The sequence below is a fragment of the Mixophyes fleayi genome, chromosome 9 (genome assembly GCF_038048845.1).
Source record: "Mixophyes fleayi isolate aMixFle1 chromosome 9, aMixFle1.hap1, whole genome shotgun sequence".
NCBI classification, from domain to species: Eukaryota; Metazoa; Chordata; class Amphibia; order Anura; family Limnodynastidae; genus Mixophyes; species Mixophyes fleayi.
In genome coordinates, this window is record NC_134410.1 from 116,222,808 (window position 1) to 116,241,347 (window position 18,540).

General features: G+C 40.9%; 1 protein-coding gene across 2 annotated transcripts in view; it reads right to left on the minus strand.

Moving 5' to 3' along the window:
• Window positions 1–6,922, minus strand: part of DYNC2I2 (dynein 2 intermediate chain 2) — a 40,652-nt gene extending 33,730 nt beyond the window's left edge. For both annotated transcript variants that reach the window (XM_075185138.1, XM_075185137.1), the window contains exons 1-4: window positions 6,751–6,922; window positions 3,719–3,976; window positions 2,601–2,710; window positions 1,808–1,965 (exon numbers count right to left, since the gene is read on the minus strand). In XM_075185138.1, coding sequence (XP_075041239.1) covers window positions 1,808–1,965; window positions 2,601–2,710; window positions 3,719–3,976; window positions 6,751–6,831 — 607 coding nt within the window. In that variant the 5' untranslated portion in view covers window positions 6,832–6,922. The remainder of the gene's footprint in view (window positions 1–1,807; window positions 1,966–2,600; window positions 2,711–3,718; window positions 3,977–6,750) is intronic.
• Window positions 6,923–18,540: the final 11,618 nt, after the last annotated feature.

Below are 18,540 nucleotides of genomic sequence, written 5' to 3' on the forward strand. Positions count from 1 at the left end.
TCGTTGAAGATGAATTTAAACCTGTCTGGGTTAAACATAACACTATCCACAGAATAAATCATTAATAAGTAAATAGCAGACTTAGAGAGATTAATGGTCTCCGCATTTGTCCCCGACTTTCCAGACTACAAACATGCATCAAGTGTGGACTTCCAATCCTGTCCTGAAACCCAAACAAAAATGAGTTAGTTTATGATCAATGTACCCTCCAAAACGGTCTTGAAGGGCACCTGCCACCATCATGACAAACATACAGAAAAACTAAGGGTTGGACAAATCCCCAAGAGCCAGGTGGTCAATGCCTAAGCGTTAATGCTGGATACATGCTGCAATCATCAAGTCCTGTATTCTACATTATTTAGAAATCCTGTGAAAATATGTAAATACACTTTTTTTAATATTTATTATTTGTTACAAAATGTTATAGTTGTTTCAGTAACTGATATCTCAGATGCTGTAGCAACACTCATTATTAAGATTATAATGTTTTTAGTAACCTATGGGGGAGATTCAGAACAATGAACAACATGACTATTTAACTGAAGCAACAGGTAAGGTAGCAGTGTGAATGCCATCAGCTGCTATATGGTTTAAAACAGTGTTTCCCTAACCCAGTCCTCAGGGACCCCGAACAGTGCAGGTTTTCCACATCTCCTTGCTGGAGCACAGGTGTAATCATTACTGAGTGATACAATGTAACAGATCCACAGGTGGTTCTAATTATGTCACATGTGACCTGGAAAACCTGCACTGTTAGGGGGGCCCTGAGGACTGGGTTTGGGAAACACTGGTTTAAAATAAACCTCTTCGTACTTTTTCCTTTGCTTTTTTTGCATGTACCCTGTAATAAAAAGCTTTAATAAAAATTATGATTAAAAATAAAAATAAAAAATAAACCTCTTCAATAATTAATTACTTAATGACCAGAATACTGTCTGTACTCCAGAACAACATCTGTAATAACAACTTGTTGTAAAATACCTGGGGGTAAATGTATCAAGCTGAGAGTTTTCCGGCGGATTCTAGCTGTCATTTAATTAGTACATTCTACAAAATGACAGCTAGACTCTGATTGGTTGCTATAGGCAACATCTCCACTTTTCAAACCCGTCGGAAAACTCTCAGCTTGATACACTTACCCCCAGGTTACAGTTGGTTATTTCATATAGAGCTGAAGAGCTGTGAACTGTTTAGGGCCATATTCACAGAGAGGTTCAGTGCAACCTGGACTTTTTTTTTAATTTTTATATATTTTTATAAAGCCCATTGCATTTCTGTAAACAAACTTCCAGAATATGAACCCTACAGTCCCTTAAAATAGATAAAAGAAAACCTGAGTTCAAGTATCTTGAAGATGCAGCTCTCAGACTTGCTGCCGACCGTACTGTCACCTTTTACAATAACTTCCTGCTCTTGGATCGCTATCAGACATTCCTACAATACGTCTTTCTTCTCACTGTTCCTGAGATTTTGAGGCATTAGATCAGGCCTGTCCAACCTACGGCCCTCCAGATGTTGTGAAACCACGAGTCCCAGCATGCCCTTCCAGCTATCAACAGGTTGTCTACTGGCAAAGCATGCTGGGGCTTGTAGTTTCACAACACCTGGAGGGCCGCAGGTTGGACAGGCCTGCATTAGATAATGATCCAGGAGCACTATTCCATTACAGTTTATGGATGCTGCATCTTTGTATTGTTACACAGAGACACTCAATGCAACTCTCATGTACAGAGAAAGGATTTCTTTTTTTTTTTTTTTTGCATGAATTCATTTCTGCATATAACAATCTCTCTGTGACTAGACATACCGGCTATAAGGGACGGCCGTGAGGGGTGAAACGCCAGACACATAACCGAACTAGGCACATCTAGAACAGTATCGGGGTGATCTGGGTTGAAGAACCGACGGTCCAGGTTCCATGTACAGACGTAGGACTTTTCTGTATTCCAGTCTCCATCTCCCAACCTGCGTGTGATAAACCAATCAGGAAAAAATAGATTTCATCTGGTGGATTATTTGCAAAATATAATGTACCCATCCAGGGCCGGATTAAGGGAATGGAGGCCCCTGGGCTAAGGGCGCCTCCATTCCCCCGTGAGGCCCCCAATGTGAGCCACCCGCCGCCCCCCCCCCCCCTCCCCCGTACCCCGTGAGGGCCCCCCAAGCGCTTACCTGTCACTGTAGTCCTCCGTCCCCGGCGCGCTGTAAGCTCCTTACTGAGGAGATCTCGCGAGAGTTCACTCGGGAGATCTCCTCAGTAAGCAGATTACTGAGCGCCGGGGACGGAGGACTACAGTGACAGTGCTCAGCAGCATTGATCGGGCTGGGGGCGCCCCGGCCCCCAGACCGATCAATAATGCTGCTGAGGACTTTGAAGGGCCCCCTGGATGCCCGAAGCCCCTGGGCTATAGCCCAGTTAGACCTCGGGTTAATCCGGCACTGTACCCATCGCTTACACACAGTGAGGCAGCCGCTTTGGGGACAGAACCAATATTAATTATCATATTGATTCAGTCCCAAAATCGCTGCCTCTATTTTGTGAAAGTAAAACCTCTGAGTCCTCATACTCTTATTGTTTACACGCTGGATCACCATCTCACCTGCCATAGGAACAGGCAAGGACAGAGCCCGTACAATTCCAAGACACACTGGTGACTTCAAGCTGTTTAGCTAAAGCTTCTGGATACTGTAGACTGTGCAAGCAGGATACCTAAATACAGGAGATTATAATAGAAATAATACATAGTTATAAAACAAGAATATAATATACACACCCACACACACACACACCCACAACATAACATTTACTATACATGTCCTCTAAAGTGGTAGATATATTTTACCGTTATTTACAGGTAAAATAAATTAAATGGACTTTACAATATAGCGTTTTATACGTACAAAGCAAGAGAGAAAAAAGTTAATTGTTTAATCAGCACGGTGGCTCAGTGGTTAGCACTTCTGCCTCACAGCGCTGGGGTCATGAGTTCAATTTCCGACCATGGCCTTATCTGTGTGGAGTTTGTATGTTCTCCCTGTGTTTGCGTGGGTTTCCTCCGGGTGCTCCGGTTTCCTCCCACACTCCAAAAACATACTAGTAGGTTAATTGGCTGCTAGCAAACTGACCCTAGTCTCTGTCTGTGTGTGTTAGGGAATTTAGACTGTAAGCGCCAATGGGGCAGGGACTGATGTGAGTGAGTTCTCTGTACAGCGCTGCGGAATTAGTGGTGCTATATAAATAAATGGTGATGATGAATCAGACACAAATTATAATCTCAAAAGAGTTGTGGTTTCTTTGTCCTATGAATCAATCAATGATTATCAGTGACAGCCTCACCTTGCTGTGACCACTAAATGCAACTCAGGAGAGATCTATTAGGAAAAATACTACAATATATTAGCTCTACCTCACAAAGACTAAGTATTAACCCTATGATAGCATACACGGACCAACAATGACACTGATATCCTTGGTTCAGAATCCAGAGTTATCCCATTCTACTATATATTTTACTTTTCAAAGTTCCCTGAGATATCCTGTTCTTGTTCCATAGTAAAATGTTGGCTTGTTTAAATCCCAGTAAAATTAACCACATTCTTATACTAGATTGTAAGCTCTTCGGGGCTTTGTCTCCCATATGTGCTGCACACATTTTGAGGTGCCATATTACTAAACATATACATAGATTTTCACAAACTAATAATACATTTAAATTACCTGTGGATTCTTCTCCTCCCATGTCACCTCATAACCATCAAAGGCATGGCTTCTCCAGTTTTTCTTGAGCTCTCTGATCATATCTCCCTCCACACGGGTTAGAAATTTTCCCACATCTGGGTAATCCAGAAGCGGCCCAAGGTCAACATCGAGAGATCTCTGGTCTTGGTGGCACTCGGTCTGAGTGCCAGCCTCGCTGACTCCACACACTTGCACAGATAACTCCTTGGTGGCAGTGGGGTGCGTCTGACAACCTCTCTGTAAAAAAGAAAACAACCACGTGAATCGGTCTTAATTTGCTGATGTTAAGTGCAACACAGTGGCCTAGTGGTTAGCACTTCTGCCTCACAGCACTGGGGTCATGAGTTCAATTCCCAACCATGACCTTATCTGTGTGGAGTTTGTATGTTCTCCCCGTGTTTGCGTGGGTTTCCTCCGGGTGCTCCGGTTTCCTCCCACACTCCAAAAACATACTGGTAGGTTAATTGGCTGCTATCAAAATTGTGTCTGTCTGTCTCCCTCTGTGTCTGTGAGTGTGTGTCTATATTAGGGAATTTAGACTGTAAGCTCCAATGGGGCAGGGACTGATGTGAGTGAGTTCTCTGTACAGCGCTGCGGAATTAGTGGCGCTATATAAATAAACGATGATGATGATAGTTGTTCCCAACAGTAGTAGCAGGGTTGTGGGAGAAAAGTTAAGGAGCAGGGAAATTGTGTTTTGGGAGTGGGACAGGCGATAAACAAGCAATGTGCGTCTTTAACACCAGCGGTCAGGCTAATTAGGCATTTTGTTCTGAAAGCGGCACCAACGCACACAGTTGGTTAAAATGTCCATCTCATGTCTGGCAGATAATCAGGCTGGCTTAGGGGGATTGGAGGAGGAATCTTTGCAGTAGATTTATGGGTGGCATTAGAAAGGGTTAAAAAATGTTTGCACTTCCCACAAGAGCTGAGCCAGGGTGCAAACTGCCTGCCACCGATGACTGTGGGGGCATGAAGGGATTTACCTAATTTTTCTTTCTACTAGGGTCTAGATTGACAAATTGGCCCAGTGAGGTTTTTTATAGTTTTCACCTACATCTGGATCCCCTCTACCCCCTGCCGCTTAATAGTGATGGGTCGGCTTTGTTTATTTGACAATCATTGAAATGTATGTGCAAGGCTTAAGAGTTATACATTTGGAGTTTTATTTTATAGGTGTGTACAGGAAGTCTCCCCTAAAAGTTTGGTTAGAGGGACATTCCTTAATCCATTGGGCAACTAGTAGTGCAGAAGACACCGCCAACTACCACAGGGCAAGAGGAATTAGATGGTTGGGCAGAGGAGGAATGAAGTGAGACACATTAATAAATGCGTTGGAAGGTGCAGGAAGAAGCTTCGGGTACCTGAAGTATTAGTAATTCATTTGGGTGGGAATGATTTAAGGAAAAGAAAATACATTGATCTGATTTGCAGAATAGTAAAAATACATTGACTCTACACCCGAATAGTTTGGCCAGAGATAATACCCAGGATCAAGTGACGTGATCCAATGGGTGGCCCCGCTATAACTGAGGCACACAGAAATGTGAAGTCTGCAGTGGAAAAATTTATGAAAGGGGTAGTTGGCTGTGTGGTCAGATATTTCCGGGGCAGGCATTCATAGGGCGAGAAAGAAGGTTATTACCGTCCCTGGCGACAGCTGCATAAGCAAATCTGGATTAAATGTGTAGGTTTTTATAGGAGCGATGGGGTGCACGTTTCAGATGTTGCACCTGATCTGTTTAACAATACCGTGCAAGGGGTGCTTGAAAAGTTGTTGTTGCAGGAGATCACAGCGGTTGGTGAGCAAGGCATAGAAAGGGGTGAGGGCAGTATCACCCTGGCTAAACGGCTAGACGCCTAGCTCCAGCTTCAACAGTTGAGCCAAAACAGGTGCCGTGACAGGTTTCAGCAATTGGATGGTGATTTATGCCAAGGGGCTGGTCTCCAGAGGACGCTTTTGCAGTGCCTATATGTTAGGCAGAAAACACCCTATTTTCTAGAAAGAACTGGAAAATTGGGTAAACTTTAATAGCCTTACACGCCGCTTGTCTACCAAACACAAGTTGGAAAGTATTTAATAAAGCTGTGACCAAAATATATTTGCCAAATACTTATCTCCAAATCTTTCCCTAGTAGCGCACTGTGTGGGACGCCGGTTGGGTGACCTATACCGCTTATTGGCTGCTGACAAAAATTGAACCTAGAGTGTGCATCTATGTGGTAGAAAATTTAGTCTATAAGCACAGTGGCTCAGTGGTTAGCACTTCTGCCTCACAGCACTGGGGTCATGAGTTTGATTCCCGACCATGGCCTTATCTGTGTGGAGCTTGTACGTTCCTGCATGTGCTCTAATTTCCTCCCACACTCCAAAAAACATACTAGTAGGTTAACTGGCTGCTATTAAATTGACCTTAGACTCTCTCAGTCTGTGTGTATGTTAGGAAATCTAGGCTGTAAGCTCCAATGGGGCAGGGACTGATGTGAGTGAGTTCTCTGCACAGCACTGCAGAATTAGTGGCGCTATATAAATAGCTGATGATGAGGATGAAGCTCCAATGAGGCAGGGACTGGTACAGTGCTGCGCAACATGTAGGCACTATATAATAAAGTATCCCATTTTAATGTAAAGCTGAATATGTTGTCGGAATTGTAATCATGACAGATTGATATAATTTGCAGTCAGGACCGCAGCAGGAAGCAACATCTGGTTCTCAGGTTTTGCTAAATTCATCATTTATTTATATTTGCTTGATATAATCATACAGATAAGACATACAAGAACAGCTAGCATAACAAATAAGTACATCATTAGGACTTTGCAGTCATCATGCACTAAGTAGTACTTGTAGGGAGATAGACCTCATGTAGTTTTCCAGTTCTTGTGCAAACTACAAGTCCCTGGATGGGCACAGGGTACCACCTCTGTAAGCATTTCAGCATCACCTAAAGACCCAATGTCTACCTCCTCTGCAGCAATGTCTTTATAGGACACAGGAAAGATAACTCACTGATTCACACAGGGCCCCATGGGATTTCCTCCACACAGATTCCACAGTCACCCCCTCAGCGACCTCATCTACAAAATGCATGGTCCAGCTTTGAGTGGTCCCTGCAAGCCAGGTCCCGGGGTTACCTCGGCAACCAGAAGCCGTTCCAGGCGGCGCTGCCAGTGACGTCACACACGTGACCCTACAGGTCACATGACGCTTCTACTACGAATTGTTCAATATGTTGTCAAATTAATGTAAACAAGACGCTGAGGCGTGGGAAAGTTTGGAGATATCACAAAACAGCCTTTCTATTAACGTTATACTATGGAAGTAGAACATGTTTAGAAAGTCACCTCTGTCGACGCAGCTGGCGCCATCTTTGAAATGGGTTGTACTCCAGATTTGAGCTGATAATGCACTATTGACACCTCTAAGCATTCCCATAAATCAACGCCAGAGGCTGCTGTTAAGTGGCCGACAGGAAAATAATATAAATGAGATTATTATCTATAACGCTGCCTAAAGGTTTTCCAGTAACAAATATGGCGCTTAAAAGAGAGCAATTTGACATTGAAGTAGAGGGTGATGGATAAAAAAAAAACAACAACAATTCAGTGACTATTGTCCGTCAGGCATAACTTACTTTACAGTATATTATAGCAGGATTAGGCAGCATGTGGCTGCTGTGGAACAACAAGTCCCAACATGTCATCCTTAGTCTTGCTGGCATTTGTAGTTCCACAATAGTTGAAAAGAGCCACGTGCTGCCTAATTTATAGTTTTAATACCGTGGTTATCAATCAGTTACACATGTTAAGGACTGTGCCATTCAGTGTTCCCTATTGGAAATGGGAGACTGGTCCACCTTCTATATTACGCAGTGTTTTCCAAAGAGGATCAAAGCATTCACATGACACGACCTTTGTGGGGTTTTTTAAAGGGAAAAGACCTTGAGAGAAGATAGCATTGCATTCCAGCAATGTATGCTTAGGTGTGCTGCTGGTGCCATCTACTGTTACATGTAAAAATCACATTTTATGCCTGGGTAGATTAATACTGCAATTCACTGTGTGCTTTTTTTATGGTGTATATAAAAGGTACTGGGCATAGGATTCTTAGAAATATCTCCAGTGGATTTTGTAAGAACAAGTGCCCTGGTGCTCTTCTACTGGAATGATGTCCCAAGTGTTAAGTGCATCATATTTAATGGGCTTGGATTGGGGTTTCCTGTACGAATTCAGATGCCTTTGCTGGTTTGCTAACTTGTAATCAAAGTTTAAAATCTATTCCTTTTTCCCATGATTCCTTTGTGCCTCTGGTCATTCCTTTTGGGCCAATATATTTTATGATTGTCAAAGCCATAACCTATCACTTAAAATAGTCTGTTGTCTGAATATGGATAGTGAATGTAAGCTCTTTTGGCAGACTTGATCAATAAAATTATTAGTTAATTTCATGGATATCTAAATGGAGATTATTAACCTCCATGACATTCCCTGGGAGGCGTGCATATACATATCCCAAGCAGGTGCCGCTCCAGTACAGGTGGCGGTATCCATAAGCCTCAGGGTCACCCCATACATCTAGGCTCAGGGTAAAGAGATGAAGGACTGCCTGGTTTTGTGACAAGCGTCTTTAGATGTAAATGTATCAAGCTGCGAGTTTCTGGCGGGCTTGAAAACTGAAGATGTTGCCTATAGCAACCAATCAGATTCTAGTTATCATTTATTTAGTACATTCTACAAAATGATAGCTAGAATCTGATTGGTTGCTATAGGTAACATCTCCACCTTTCAAACCCGCCGAAAACTCGCAGCTTACATTTATACCTTAGTATCGCATGTCTTATGGAGGCGGAGTGCATTAGTTCTAAAGGCTGGATATCAAATGCTTTTAGCATTAAAGGCCATTTGGATAAATAAGCTTTAGTTGGGGACTCAGTTTGGAGACTGCTTTCAGAGATAGCATAACAGAAGGATTTTGAGTCCATAGAACCTCTGTCACGGCAAGCAGATTAGATATTTGAACTTCAATGTTGTTCGGGCTTAAGCCATTCTAGAATGCAGAATCCAAGGAGACTCGGTGTTGATGGAGGTGTAATATCATCATCATCATCATTTATTTATATAGCGCCACTAATTCCGCAGCGCTGTACAGAGAACTCACTCTCATCAGTCCCTGCCCCATTGGAGCTTGCAGTCTAAATTCCCTAACATACACACACACAGACAGACAGACAGACAGAGAGAGGCACACACAGACTAGGGTCAATTTGTTAGCAGCCAATTAACCTACCAGTATGTTTTTTTTTTTGGAGTGTGGGAGGAAACCGGAGCACCCGGAGGAAACCCACGCAAACACGGGGAGAACATACAAACTCCTCACAGATAAGGCCATGGTCGGGAATTGAACTCATGACCCCAGTGCTGTGAGGCAAATAGGTAATAGGTCTATTATTTGACTTTCAGCCCAACAAAATAATTTTTCCCACATTCTGTAACATTAAATTAGTAGACTTTCTCCTTGTCTTTAAAGTGATGTCTACTGTATATGAGGAAAGGAGCAGTGATGATTTAAGTCCTAGTTGTCTTTGTATTCGGAATTTCTGCTGAAACAGTCTGCTGCATAATTCTCTTTTACTAAATGATAAACTGATATTTTCAGCCCTCTCATAATTGGTTCTGTTTTGCTTATATTTATGCTGCTTGTGTCACCATGCTTTTACATGTACTAGACTTAAGCAATATTGTCCATTTGGAGCTTCACCTTATGATTCTTTAATAAGGGTAAAAATGTCCTCAGATCTTGAACTGTTGGCCTCATCTCAAAATCAATCGAGTGAGATTCATGGAACATTCTGTGGCCATAGACCCTGTTCCTAGACAAAGTGCCCCCCATTGGCATCTGAAGTGACAACATTCCAATCTATGTGGTTGAGAAATTTGATGTTCTTCCAGTTGGACCAATCTTCTTGTTTAAAAGCGATATTTACATGTTTATTGTGTTCATCTGGGCTACCAAGAAAAGTGAGCCTAGGATGGAATCAATTGGCTCTTTTTGGTACTGATCAGCCACCAAAACTGGATGGATATGTGGGACATGAACACTAAGGTGGTTTAGAAGTATTAAATACTTCTCTTATGATCCTTAGGTATAGTAGAAACATTACCCTTCATCAGGCCTGGCCAACCCGTGGCTCTCCAAATGCTGTGAAACTACAAGTCCCAGCATGCTTTGCCAGTAGATAAATGGCATAGTATGCTGGGACTTGTAGTTTCACAACATCTAGAGAGCCACAGGTTGGCCAGGCCTACATTACATTCTGCCAAATGTCTATCTTTGATGCCACATTTGACAGGTTGTAACATTTAGCCCCTTGTGATAGGCAGACCTGGGCACATTGGGGATGCCCACTTCTGCGGTGATGTGTAAAATCAAGATTTTATTTTGTGGGATGAGACTTTTTTTTTAATAAGATCCAAGGGGTGGATAAGACGCATTCAGGGAATATATCCTATTTTGTGAGAGGCTGCACAGTATTTTTAATTAAGCCCAGGTAACTGCAACAGAAGAGCATTTTGGACCAGATAGAAGGGGTCTTGTTGGAGTTTCTTTTTGTCACAATTGTATAGGTTTGCTAAACCTTATTTACCCTAAACGTAAGTGATTTTCAATTCTTAGAATACACCAAACACACTTATTGTACATCAAGATATTACCCAGAGGGTATATAATCTTTTGTAGTTGGCTATTCACTTATATGTATGGCATGGAAACCAGCATGTGTTCTTGTGAGTGGGCATTCTCTGTTTATCAAGGATATGTGTGTCAATAGCTGTTTTGTTCTCCTCTATATCTCCTCTCTGTATCCCTGTTTGTTTTTTTGTTCTAAACTCCTGCAGAGAGAAATAGGTGTGTGGTGGTTTTATATTGTCGTTGTAGATGTATAGAACAAAGACACAAAGGTGTCTTACCGAGGCTTAATCTACAATGGGCAGGATTTAAATGAACTATTATTCTTTGCTTACAGGCTTTCTGGAAAGAACTCTCCTTTTTTGCATTTTATATGGAAGAGGAACCTGTACAACAGTAAGTACAAGAGGAATGTATCCAATAAAGTTAAGTCTAAGTGATAAATCATTTGCAGCTTATTTTATGGAGCAGTACACAGATGATAACTTTGAGGTGTTCAAATGCGCTATAGCCACGGTAATGTGTGTTTCTACGTGTGAATACAAAACCAAGATTTCATTGTGCAGGATGGGATATTCCAATAGGCTACCAGGAGTTTCCCATTCCCATTTAGTTTAATATTACTAAACCACCTCAGAACTGGCAGCAAATGGGCTTCACTGGTACTTGTGCCATCTAGTTGCATTTTGTAGATGCAGCGCATTAATTTGAACACCTAAACCAATTCAAGGATTACAACAAGATGTAAAATTGTAACTCTTAAAATAAAGGCAGCCTCAGTGTCTTACTGTTATAAGTTATCTAAAGGGACATTAAACCTCAATTTTTACATTTTGAGAGATGAACCATGGAAGTAGAATACATTGTCCAGTGTTACCGTAACATTCTACTGCTGCTCTCTTACAAATGAAAATGATTGGCTCCTGTAGTACAGATAGCCCCTCCCACATATTTTGGACAGTTTCTTGATAGCAGGGGTATAACTAGTTTTTTCAACCACAGCAGACATTCCTCTGGCCGAATTGAATATACCCCCAATATATGCAAAGGTTTCTATTTCATGACATCATGTAGGAAATAAGAAATTCATTGATAATTCAATGTCATGCAGCATGGGCATATACAAAACTGACAAGAAACATCTGTGTGCAAAACAGGAAGTAGTGTTTTGAGTTATAGACAGGAAACCGCAACCGAGGGATGGGATATGTGGTATGTAAGTTCTGCAGTTACTCTTAGGTGACTCCCTCTTGTCTTTTAGGTATACCCATAGTGGTAAACGTGTTATCTGGAAATTGTGGCACTGCACTTTAAATGTCTACTACACTTCAAATAACAGAATGACAATTGTTTTAATGTGATCTGGGTTCAAATTGTTAGTGAACACCGGCCACTGCCCCCCACCATCATGTTACTCACAAAATTATCAGAAATTCCAATAACGAAGAAAATGAGATACAAGGAAACACAAACCACTAAAGAGAAACTACTGTAGTGGCATGGGTGTGAATGCTATGGAGGCATGCACCTGTGGGCTCACTGACCTGTCAAAGCCCCATGTATATACGGTATATGGGGTTTATTTCCACCCTTGGACGATATACAGGAGCCCTTATAAAATATTGCTATTTTATAAAGACCCCTGTACTACGTAAAGAGATAGGCATTTTGTAAGATTCACAAATACCTTACAGCATATAAGGATGTAAGCTCGTATGAGCAGGGCCCATCTTCCCTCCTGTCTCCATACCCGTTCTTCCGCTCCGTCTCTACTGTATCTGCCTGCCTGGAGTTTCTGAAGTACTGGTACTTTGTGTTTATTGTTCTGTACTGTCTTACCCTGTATAGTCTACTGTTTGTACCATGTACGGCGTTGCGGAAACCTTGTGGCGCCTTACAAATAAACGATAATAATAATAATAATAATACAACCTGATACAAATTAGAAGCTCACAAAGGACATTTATTGGGTGTACTAGCTGTAGCCTGACCATACAAGATATAGACATTGACCTGTTCGCGTGCATGGTCAGTTTGAATGCTGCAACCCAAAATATCAAAAATATATTCACCGTTTACACAAAACCATCACACACCATACTGAGAAAATTGGGCATCACTGAGCAGAATGAGGGAGGATCCCCTGAACCAAAATGTTAAACAAGAATTAAGAATGGAGACACATGATCAATATATGGTATTGATTAAACTTTGGATGAAAATTCGGTGGTTTGGTTTGTAATTTATAGTTGATTGGATCAATGTTTGGTGCAATGTTTAAAAATTTGCAATTGTTGAAAGAGTTGCTAGGAGTACCCCCACCCTTCCCGTCTCTGGAATAGGGTGTCAATGGACATTTAGATTGTCCTTGTTAAAATATTTCTCTCTGGGAGAGTTTTAAAACACTTCATACTACTTTTTTTTGTTATCTATTGTATTTTCCCCTTTCTGTGTTTGGCACAGTTACAAAGCACAGTACCGTTATATGCATTTTGTTTATCTATGGACTGTGTTCGGGTCATGAGTTTAATTAAGACCCTCCCCTCCCCCACAGCATGCTGGAATTTAATGACCCTAGCAAATGTATATTTATAATGAAAGAATTTAACACGTTGGGTGTTTATATTCTCTGTTTCTAAGATACACATTTTAAAGTTGATACAGACCATATTTATATTGATAAATGATACTCTAAAGTCATTTTCACAATACTACGCTGATATATACCCCATCAAAATAATTTATCATTTAATTGATAATTGTAAACAATGGGCAATTTTTTTTTCTTTTGTTCAAGTTTATACTTAAAGCTAGGTACACACTACACAGTTTTCGTCCAATAATCAGCTCAATCAGCCGACATACGGCCGCTCATTCAAAAGTCGGGTCAGTGTGTGTAGTGACACGATGGTGGAAAGTCTGCCCAGATGGACGATTGTCGCCTCATTTGGTTGGTCGTACCGTTCAATATTTTCGTTCCAATCTCGTTTCCGCTGTGTAGTGTGTATAAACTTCCGACCGATCCACAACAGTGAGTACGAAATTACAGTCATTGCTCACGACAACATGGCTGTAAAAAGTCGCTAAAGGGACGTCCGCTCTTCCCTTTACCGTCCTAAACAAGGCTAGTGTGTATGCAGTCCATGGACCGAGCGATCCGACCATTGATCGCATGTAAAATCGATCGGCATAAAAAGTTGGTGGAAAATTCTGTAGTGTGTACCCAGCTTAATAGTATACCTGCGCAGAAAATCATGTGATACAATTCGGTAACATTAATTAAAAAATACCCATGTAGCCCTGAGTGCATTAAATGGCCTTTTGAAACTACAGTATATGCCTGGTGATACAAAGTTCCCTCATTTAGATATAATACTTGTTATTCAAATCTACATAAAACTTATTGTACAATAAATTATATGTAAGTTTAAAAAAACTTAATTGCCTAAACTTGCTTTCTTTACAATTCATCCTATTTTCTGTTCGAAACATGATCCTATTGGAGGTTGCCTTAGATTTAGCAGATGGGTTGCTCAAAGTGTACGCATAGAGACTAAACAAATATATGATTAAAAGCAGAGATCTCTATTAATAATATTCTGAAAAACTACTGTCTTTAAAATATAACTGCTGATTTATAACCATCTATTATTTTGGCAAATTTATTAAAATTACCCCCTATAACAAGAAGAGATTCTTACAGCGTGAAACGGAATTCATGAACAAATTATTTAAGGTAGACAAATTCCATAAACAAAATGCTTCATAAACTTTGTTCCAGAAGACTTTTAAAAAACTGACATTCCCACTTTAGTGCAGAAGGCAAGACCGTATGAGGATATCCAAACAATATTTCAGAAATATTTGCAAACCAACTGAATTGACTTGTAAATGAACGCACCAGGGCATTTGATGGGCAATCGGCCGGGGATCTTGTCAGAGTTCCATAAATATTCCTCTAAGCTGTATTCTTGTAATAGTCTTCTAAATGATTGCTCCTATTCCTTTCCTATAGACCTTATGCTTCCACATTTCACAACGGATGAGTTAGATGCCCCAACTCTTTTATTTTTTGGAGAATCGTGGATCACATTTGGTCATTCTGCCCCATGATGAAATCTTTATGTGTTGGCAATGCATCTAAACTTTTTTTTTCTATTAGAAGTTATTACAATATGACATTAGGTATATTCCTGTACATTCACAATTCGTCAACATGAAAACAGCAAGTTTTATTTTGTACAATCTTATACTTATCTGAAAAATGAATAAAAACGGTATTAACATGTTGATATGAAATAAAGGAAAGTGGGCTGAACATGTGTTGTCCTGTGCTTGTTGCTCCAGCGTTAACATTTTTTTAAGAGTTATGACTAAATAGGTGGTAGTAATTTGCATCCAATCCAAAGAGAAAAGAAATTTGAGGATTACATTTGGGGAGTCTGGTGATATCTATTGGGATAGTATAGCCTTTTTCGAGGGGCATATAAACGTTTAAAACCTATCCTGAAGCCAGAAACATGCCAAGCTTTACTATGTGGTCTGGTAATACTACCCATGGAATCCTATAGAACTGTGGGCACATGTTGGTAACTGCCAGGTGATGTAACTAATGTTCTAGTTGTTAGTTATTTAACTCGTGTGGACTTCATCATCGATGTAGAGTTTATGCTTGTTAATGAGAGGTATAAAGCAGAAAATGGAATGGGAAACTGTGGTCGAAGTTGAAATATAGAACTGGCGGTATGAAAACTGTAATGGGAATGTAAGTGCATAGGCAAACCAAGGGGGGGGGGGGTTCCTAGTGCCTGGAGACCCCCTCCCAGCCTGGGGTACTGTATGCTTGAGGTGGATGGGCCCTGCCCCGGGACCAGCCGCTTTGCAGATTGTGTGCAGATCGTTTCTGTCTGCACTGTTCACATCCATATCTCCCCAACAAGCAGCAAGAGCAGGTAGGAGAGAGCAGGACAGTCTGTCAACTGTTCTGACACACTCTATCAGGACTTTGTCCTGATTGTAGGGACAGTTGTGAGGTATGTCTCGCTTCACACGGCTCTGCTTGAAAAGGGAGAGCCCCTAACAGTAGTCCACGCAGCATTGACCATGTATATGATGGGCTAGGAAGAGTTGGAGAGCAGCCAAGCACTCTCTAAAATTATAGCCACGCCCCGTAGCATGTTGGCCACACCTACTGGCGGTGTGGCATGGAAACCCCTCTCTACAAATCCTGCGTTTGCCCCTGAAGTGAATGGCATATGATAGTTTTAGAAGTCAGGCAGTAGGAGAAGTGGCAGTATGGCATACCCCCGTATACACCCCCACTTCCACCACTGATAGGAAACTTAGAACTAGTTCTGGAGAAGGACTTCTGAAAAGATCCTGACTCTGCACACTCCATAGAGATCTATGGACACTTCCTGTCCTGAGTGCATATATACTGCAGGTTTGAAATGACATTGTTCCACGTTGAATGAGATTTTTAGTTCAGTTTAAAAATCAAATGAAATGATACGATCTGCCTTGGAAAGATAATCATTCATCGTTGGAGCGCGCACACTAATGCGATATTGAGCCGAACCGTCGTTTATCGTGTGATTGGCCAGATAATCTTCTGAAAACCATGTTGTGTCTAGACAGTCTCTAGACAGTTAAGACAGTCTCTAGACAGTCTCTAGACATGTTGTGTCTAGACAGTCTCTAGTCTAGGCTCTAGACAGTCACCCCACCTGCTCGCAGGCTCTAGACAGTCAAGCCTTACTCTGCAGATGTGAGACCTGCATGCAGACTGGACAATCCTTATATCTCCAGAATGTTACATGATATACAAATGCCCAAAAATGCATTACATTGCACTAATCCAGACCTGCTTAGAAAAACAATATTACAGACTGATAAAGTCAAAATCCCTTCTGTTCCCAAACTGCCAATGTTTTTAAAACTACACTTTTCTTTTCTTTTTGCACTTTCTTTTCAGTTTCTTTAGACATTGTGCTTAGAAGATTAATGGAGAAACCATTTAAGTCTTTACCACAGGTACCCTAAACATTCTAAAAACAGTCCTTGTAGCTGTCACATCAGCAGGGCGCATTAATGAAATACAAACCTCTTCTTTCAGAGATCCCTATATGCACATATTTTTAGATAGAATACTACTCAAGACTGTACTATCGTTTTGTTCTAAAAGTCAATTCTGTAAGTAATGTTAATCACCAATTCTGGCTGCCAGATCAATCAGATGAATTGTGTGGGTTAATGTTGAATTATCTCAAAAGAATTCAGGGTATTGCTGGGTATACACTAATGCAATCTTGCTTCAGATGCAAATTCTGTAACAATTTTACCAATGACTGAAAATCCCGATGAGCATGCAAACACACCTCTACAATTTATCTTTTATCTGTCATAACCATCTGCTGAAAAAGATTGTGACTCTGTACACACTCTACAGATATCTACCTACACTACTGGTGGTGAGTGCGTACACACTTCCATATTCGCCCAACATTGTTCAATCGTTGATCTTGATTTCGAAGGACATTTAGGAAACCTATCTCCAAATAAGACATTTAAAAAATCGGAAGAGATGGGATACTAAAATGGTGCATTACACCAGCATGGCGAGGGGGGGGATTAAGTTTGGAGCAATGTGGCTCCAGAACAGCCCAGAACACTCCCAAAAAAATACCTCCTATGGGCTCCTGAAAAAATTTTGCTCACTTTTCCTCATACCCCATAGAAGAGTGTAGGAGGCACATCGCTCCAAATTGAATCCCCCTCTTAGAGAAGAGAAAGGTTATAAAGTGACATTACATTCAACTATATCATAATATAGTAGTATAATAGAGTTCAGGAAGACATTATTATTTAAAGAGGATTTCTAGAACAAGGTGACAAACTTTGAAGCCGGAGGGAGAAACACTGAAAAGTAAACCGAGGAAGAAGTTTGTTTTACAGAAAGGGTGATACATTCATAGAATCATCTGCCAGCAGTTGTGGCAAGGACTCAAACACCAAAATAATCCAAGGATGAATGGGAAAAAATATTGCTGTTTTTAAGACGTAAGTAAGAATAATTAAGAAAAAAATAAACCTACACCCCACCAAAAAAAAAACACAAACAAAAAAAGGGCAGAGTAGATGGATCTCTAGGTTCCTTGCTAAAAAAATCAGGGTCTCATACACAGTTGGACGCTATAAAAAATAAAGCGCAAATGGTGTCTGTGAAAAGTACGCAATTTGCGTAGTATGCAGAGTTGCAGAAATCTTAAAATCATAAGTGTATCATACGGCACAGCCATGTGTGTAACAAAAATAAAGAAATGTTGATAACAGTCCACAGCTGCGAGCTGAAATCCAGCGTTAATGGTACCGTAATAACGGTATTTACGCGCACTATTACCGTAATGACGGTAATAGTGTGCGCGCCACGTTACTTTTACATGTAACGCCAACAATTGAATATGCCCCTAGGAGAGTCTAAAAAATATATATCAGGGTTCCCCTTGGCTCCTAGCAGGGAACCTATGCTTCAGATTAACACCCTTAATCAATACCTTTGTATCCCATCATCATCATCATCATCAACAGCTATTTAATAGCGCCACTAATTCCGCAGCGCTGTACAGAGAACTCGCTCACATCAGTCCCTGCCCCATTGGAGCTTACAGTCTACATTCCCTAACACACACACAGACACACAGACTAGGGTCAATTTGATAGCAGCCAATTAACCTACTAGTATGTTTTTGGAGTGTGGGAGGAAACAGGAGTACCCGGAGGAAACCCACGCAAACACGGGTAGAACATACAAACTCCAATCCCAGCAGATGAGTGCAACAATAAACGCAATAGGGTGGAACAGGGTTTATAGAATTTCTTAAGCTACTGTTGTCCAACCATATAAGAGTTGAGGATTTAACCCTTTAGAGTGTGCTGCCTTAGAAAATCAATATTTTTGTGTATATTTATATATATATATATATATATATATATATATATATATACACACATACATACATACTTTGAGTAAACTGTTACTTTTAGTTTATTATATCTATTGTAACTCTAAGGAAACGGAGCTAGTGGGTAGCTAGCAATGTGCATGCAGCACCAAGA